We start from the raw sequence: 5352 nt of genomic DNA on the forward strand, positions 1-5352 counted from the left end.
TTAAATGAAACATTGGTCTAATGCAATATCATTTTAACTGGCAAAGTGAAAGTTAACTTTGTGAAAGAATTCCCTCCGCTCAAACATTAACCTAGAGCACGGCGCGAACTACACTAAGGTCATGGGATCGATTCCCAGGGAACGCATGAACTAATAATTGAATTCACACACATTAACAACTGAATTCTCTTCATTTTGAACCTCAAGGTTTGAATGCCCTTTTTAATGCCATGCTTTATAAAAATTCCCATATTTGTCTTGGCTATGTTTGTTATCTCATAATTTCTTTCCTGTTGCTGCTAACTTTGCTGACACAGTAAACTCAGTTCCTGACTGGAGTTCCGGTTTCAAAGCACAATCTACAAGATTCACATCAGTGATACTTACAGCTAATGCTTAACGTATCTGTATCCAAGCCCACAGAGCATGACAGACCCTGTGAAAGCCTTGAAACTCAAGCCACCAGCAAGATCTTACAGACTGTGATGGGGCCATTATAGTTCAGTGGACATGAAAGTGGCATTGCAGCTGCAATATCATTGTCATTTAAAGTGTAAAAATAATTAGAAATATAAAACAATACTCATTAAGATTTTTTTTTAATCATCTCGTACAAACAAGACAATGAAGACCACAAATCCAACCAATTTAAAAATTAGAAATTTGTCAACGAGGTAAGAAAGAAAATTTAAAAAATAATTTTAAGATATATTCTCTGAAAACAAGTATTTACATATTATTTTGTATAAATAAGAATGTATTTTATATTACTATTGTTTTTATATTATTTGTCTTGTTTAAAGTTGGCATGAAAGGAAAGTTGTAGTCTTTTCTGCTATATTGTGAAGTGTTTCCGAGTGCAACGGCTTCTCAAACAACAAAATAAAATGTAGGGCGGGACTTGATTTTGTCCATGGGGAATTGATTGGATGGTTGTGGTTTACTATTGGTGTGATGTCATGTGAGTGACAGGTTCTCCCGCCCTCACGCCAGTGAACACATCATAAGAGATGAGATGAGCTGCCAAGAGGGAGGGAAAGTTATTTTGATTCAAGATTGAGAGCATATTAATTTTAAAATAATAATGATTTGCATGGATAAATACTATAAATACTAATACAATATTCCATAAAAATAAAAATATTTGTCCATTTTGACTTCATGCTGATTTTAAAGGATGATTTTTTTACTGGAAAAAAGAGAGAATAATGATGACTTATCTTAAGAATCAAAGCATCAATGCAACTAATGCACTAAGGCAATTTTTACCACAGTCCCGATTTGACTGTGACACTCTCTCTAGGTCTCCATTTTGAATACATAAACATTAGGATACAGAAACCATCAGGTAAACTTGAAACAGATCCGTTTCTCTTAACGTTTCTCTTTGGCAAACAGGTTCTCCAGCAAGTAGCGATATTTTTTATAGTTATCCAGGAGGTATTTGGGAGCGTACATATGCTCTTTGGGGTTTGTGGGTGGGTAGTTTGATACAGACCCATCAAACCAACCTCCTGTACGTATTAACTCTTTAATATAACTTATATTCCGTTTCTCACTGTAATCGCCCCAACGTGGGAAGTCTCCATTCTGAGCTGATATGAGCTTGTAATAAATCCCTTCTGGTTTGAAACACCAAGAGCAGTGCCATCCAGCATAGTGAACAGGGCTTCCAATGGCCCATGGTACTAGAATGCGTCCTGTGGAGTTCTCATATTCCCGGAATCCCGACATGGAATAATAGGATCGGCGGCGAAGAAGAATCCCATCACCCTTGTAAACCTTAAAGAGCATAGCTGCCGTGCAAGCAGATAAGATGTTTAGCGTTCCGAACTGCCTCCAATAAAATCCATATATGGATTTGCGCATGTGTATCCCAACCGGTTCCGACCAGCCGTCGTAGAGTTTGAGGAAAAGGATTCCATCTCGAGCAGGAATTTCATCTGCATCATCGATGATGAAAACGTCATCCGCTTTGAGGCCCTCAATCCTTGACATTCCATTTTTGGTCAAATATGTGCGCAGGTAATCATCCGTGATCCAGCCGTCCTCACGGCCGCCCACTGGAAAGTGGTCCAGGAAGATGTACAGAATCTTGTGCTTAATGTAATCGAACGTTCCGTTTAGGAGCAGGTGTCGGAAATAAAGAGGTCTTGTGTCCCCGTACGCGGTAAAGTTGGATTCGCAAACCAAAAACACGTCCACAACATCTGCAAGTTCGTGAAATCGAGTGTGTAGTAGGTCAAACTCATGGTTGATGTTGACGGCATTGATGACTCGACGTGGAACTTTTCTGGGTTTTACTTTTGACTTGGACGGGAGATTGGAGTGATACACAATTGTAGGTATGCCACAGTGAGGGCCGTGCCAACCCTGCCGACAGGGACACTGAACCACCTTCTTGCCTGCATTGGTTGTGTTGTCTTTGGAGTTATGTTGCAGTAACCTGCGGTGAGAAGCAGTGGCGGCCATATCCGTACCCTCACGGAAGCACACAGCTCCGGATTTGGTGTGGATGAAAAAGGGTGTGGAATCATCATGGAGTACAAAGGTACGTTCATGAAGTTTCCCATCTGGAGGATCTGGCAGAATCACATTTAAGTCATATTGATTCTGTTTGGAGGAAAAGAAGATTATTATTAGAAATACAGTTTAATAAATTTGTAGACAAGTGACATTCTTGAGAGCTGTGACATTCAGTATTGTTAGCTAATCTGTCAGTTACTTAGACGCCCAAATATGCCAATCCCCTTATATATATATACATAAGTACATAAATACATATACATGCCAATATATATATACATAAGTCAATATTGGTCCTTAAAATTAGGTAAATAAAATTTTAGATGAACAACAACACATGACACTTGACAAAAAAAAAAAAAAAAAAGCCAAAATGGAGAAGCCAGGCGTGACAAACTAAGCACACCCTATGATTTCTTTTTTGGCAACCATCATTTTCTATGACTTTATCAGTAGGAATTTTGCCCCGCCCTTCTTTGCAACGTTTCTTAAGTTCATTGATTCTTGTGGGCATTTGTTGATGCACAGCTCTCTTAAGGTTTCTTTAATTTCAATCGGGTTGAGGTCTGACACTGCTCCAGAGCAGCAAACTGCCAAAACTTCTGCTTTTATAGAGGTGATCACACTTGCTGATGATCAGTTAATCAAAGGCATTTGATTAGCAGCGCTGACTGTGATTTACCCGACTTAGTTTGTCACACATGGCTTCTCCATTTTGTTAAATAAATAAATAACACGGTGTAATATGTCATGTGTTGTTGTTCATCTGAGGCTGTATTTACCTAATCTTAAGACCTGCCAAGGACCAGATGATTTTATATTATGTCCTGATACGTAAAACCATAGAATACAAAAGGTTGTAGCCTACTTTCTTTTTCACATGACTGTATATACTGTTTATATAAAGCTGAAGTTTGTAGATGAGACCATGTGACCCAACCAGTAACTTTTATGCTAACCACAAAATAACCTGCTCTCTATATAAATACTCTTAGAGTCAGTACTAAACCGGTTCATTAAGCCACAAGAGGAAGCAGTTGTACTCTGAGATGAGATAACGGACAGGTCAGGTAGAAGACCTCCGATTAAAACTTATTTCACCCTCATTGCCTCTACCTTCAGGTGGCTGTGTCTGTTGAAGTCTTGTTGGGAGTGGAAGACAGTAGTCGGAAAACCCCAGAAGATCCTATTGAACACCTTCAGGGTCTTTAGATGGCTGGAGGAAGACGAGAGCTCCTGCAGCAGTGTAATATTGTACAGGGCTTTGTAGTAATGAAGGAAGGAAATGACACAAAATCCCCAGTAAGCACAACAGGAAGACCTTATGCTTCCTTATTCGTATCCTAAAACACAGGTAGAATTCTGTTAGTTGGACAAAAACAAACTCAGCCACTAACATCCAATTTCAAATAGTAAGTGTGTCACTCATTTCTTTAAATAGTCTGGCTGTCAAAGTGTCTTCTCAGTTCAAAGTAACAGGTAATTATAGCAGAAAGTTAACGCAATGACATTTAGCAATCTCTTTTTGCAGTGGATCCCATGTGTCACTGAGGTGCTTTTGTCTTAGCCCATGAAATATGAGCAGTGTTGTGCAACATTAGCAACCATGGGAAAGACTAGCGGAAACAATCTGACTGACTCTTCTTCCGTGTGAACGGCCACCTTACATTCTGTGAGCAAGCTGAGCAATATATGTGGTAGAAAATGAAACTATATTTCTTTATTTGACTCTTCCTTATTTGACAAGAAAAGTTCTAATGTTGTCATTTCAAGCATAACCACAAGCCCCAACTGTCAAGTACTGGTCTTTCCACTGTGCAAACTGCAGTTTATGCCTTTATTACATTGACAGTTCTCAAATCGTCTCTCCAAAGAGGCAAAGGTCTGGCCTTAGTGCAATATTTGCATATGAAAAGTTAATGGTGTCAATGAACATTATTTTACTAGTACAAGAACGCTGTGGAAAATAAGCAGGTTTGGAGGAAACTGAAACCTCGAGATAAATGGACTTGGGTGGACATGAGAAGAATCAAGGAAGTGGTTTTACTGCTGTAACTTGTTACTTTCAAAAAAGGAAATAAAAAAGGTGGAAACAATACATACACAATGAACACTTAGCATGAAGTTGGCATGAACACAGATCCTCTGACACAAAAGTTAATTGCTTCTTTTTCTTTTGGCTGAGAGAGGCTGAGTGAATAATTCTCCTGACCTGTATGTTCAGTTTTTCTCTTATCACCAGTTTTTCTCAGCTTCCAGTGTTAATACTGAACAGGACAAACAAGAAATGATAACTACAAATGATACGATCAAGCATGGTTTTATATGGTACAAAGGTCAATGTGTCTTCAATTATCAATAATTAACAAAAAGACTCAAGACTGACTTTAAATACTGAAATATTTATAAATTATTTATATTTATACTACGGGGCTGTTGAATACTTGAATATGATTGACCGACAAAGAAAAATACATTTTTCGAAGAAAACCACGGCTGAATACTTCATACATGTGTGGCTTGTAAACGTAATCTCTCTCTCTCTCTCTCTCTCTCTCTCTCTCTCTCTCTCTCTCTCTCTCTCTCTCTCTCTCTCTCTCTCTCTCTCTCTTCTCTCTCTCTCTCTCTCTCTCTCTCTCTCTCTCTCTCTCTCTCTCATAACTGCATTAGTCTGTTATCAGTGGCTCAAGCCTCTGTTGCTAGCTCTAAAATGACGTTTTGGAATTAGCAACGGAGCTAAATGAGAACGTTCAAACTGTGAACAAAGTGTAGCCTACCAAAGATTGTTTTAGTAAATCAGTATGTATTTTAATAATAATTCAATAA

The 5352-nt window shown here is 38.5% G+C and overlaps 1 protein-coding gene across 1 annotated transcript; it reads right to left on the reverse strand.

Annotated features, from left to right (window-relative positions):
- Positions 1 to 607: 607 nt before the first annotated feature.
- Positions 608 to 4003, reverse strand: mgat3a (beta-1,4-mannosyl-glycoprotein 4-beta-N-acetylglucosaminyltransferase a). The gene is given in 3 exon segments (XM_079871751.1): positions 608 to 2613; positions 3643 to 3816; positions 3818 to 4003. Coding segments are annotated over 3 exon segments (1521 nt in total). The 5' UTR covers positions 3926 to 4003; the 3' UTR covers positions 608 to 1374.
- Positions 4004 to 5352: the final 1349 nt, after the last annotated feature.

Source organism: Squalius cephalus (genome assembly GCF_949319135.1).
Source record: "Squalius cephalus genome assembly, chromosome: 1".
In the NCBI taxonomy this organism is placed as follows: domain Eukaryota; kingdom Metazoa; phylum Chordata; class Actinopteri; order Cypriniformes; family Leuciscidae; genus Squalius; species Squalius cephalus.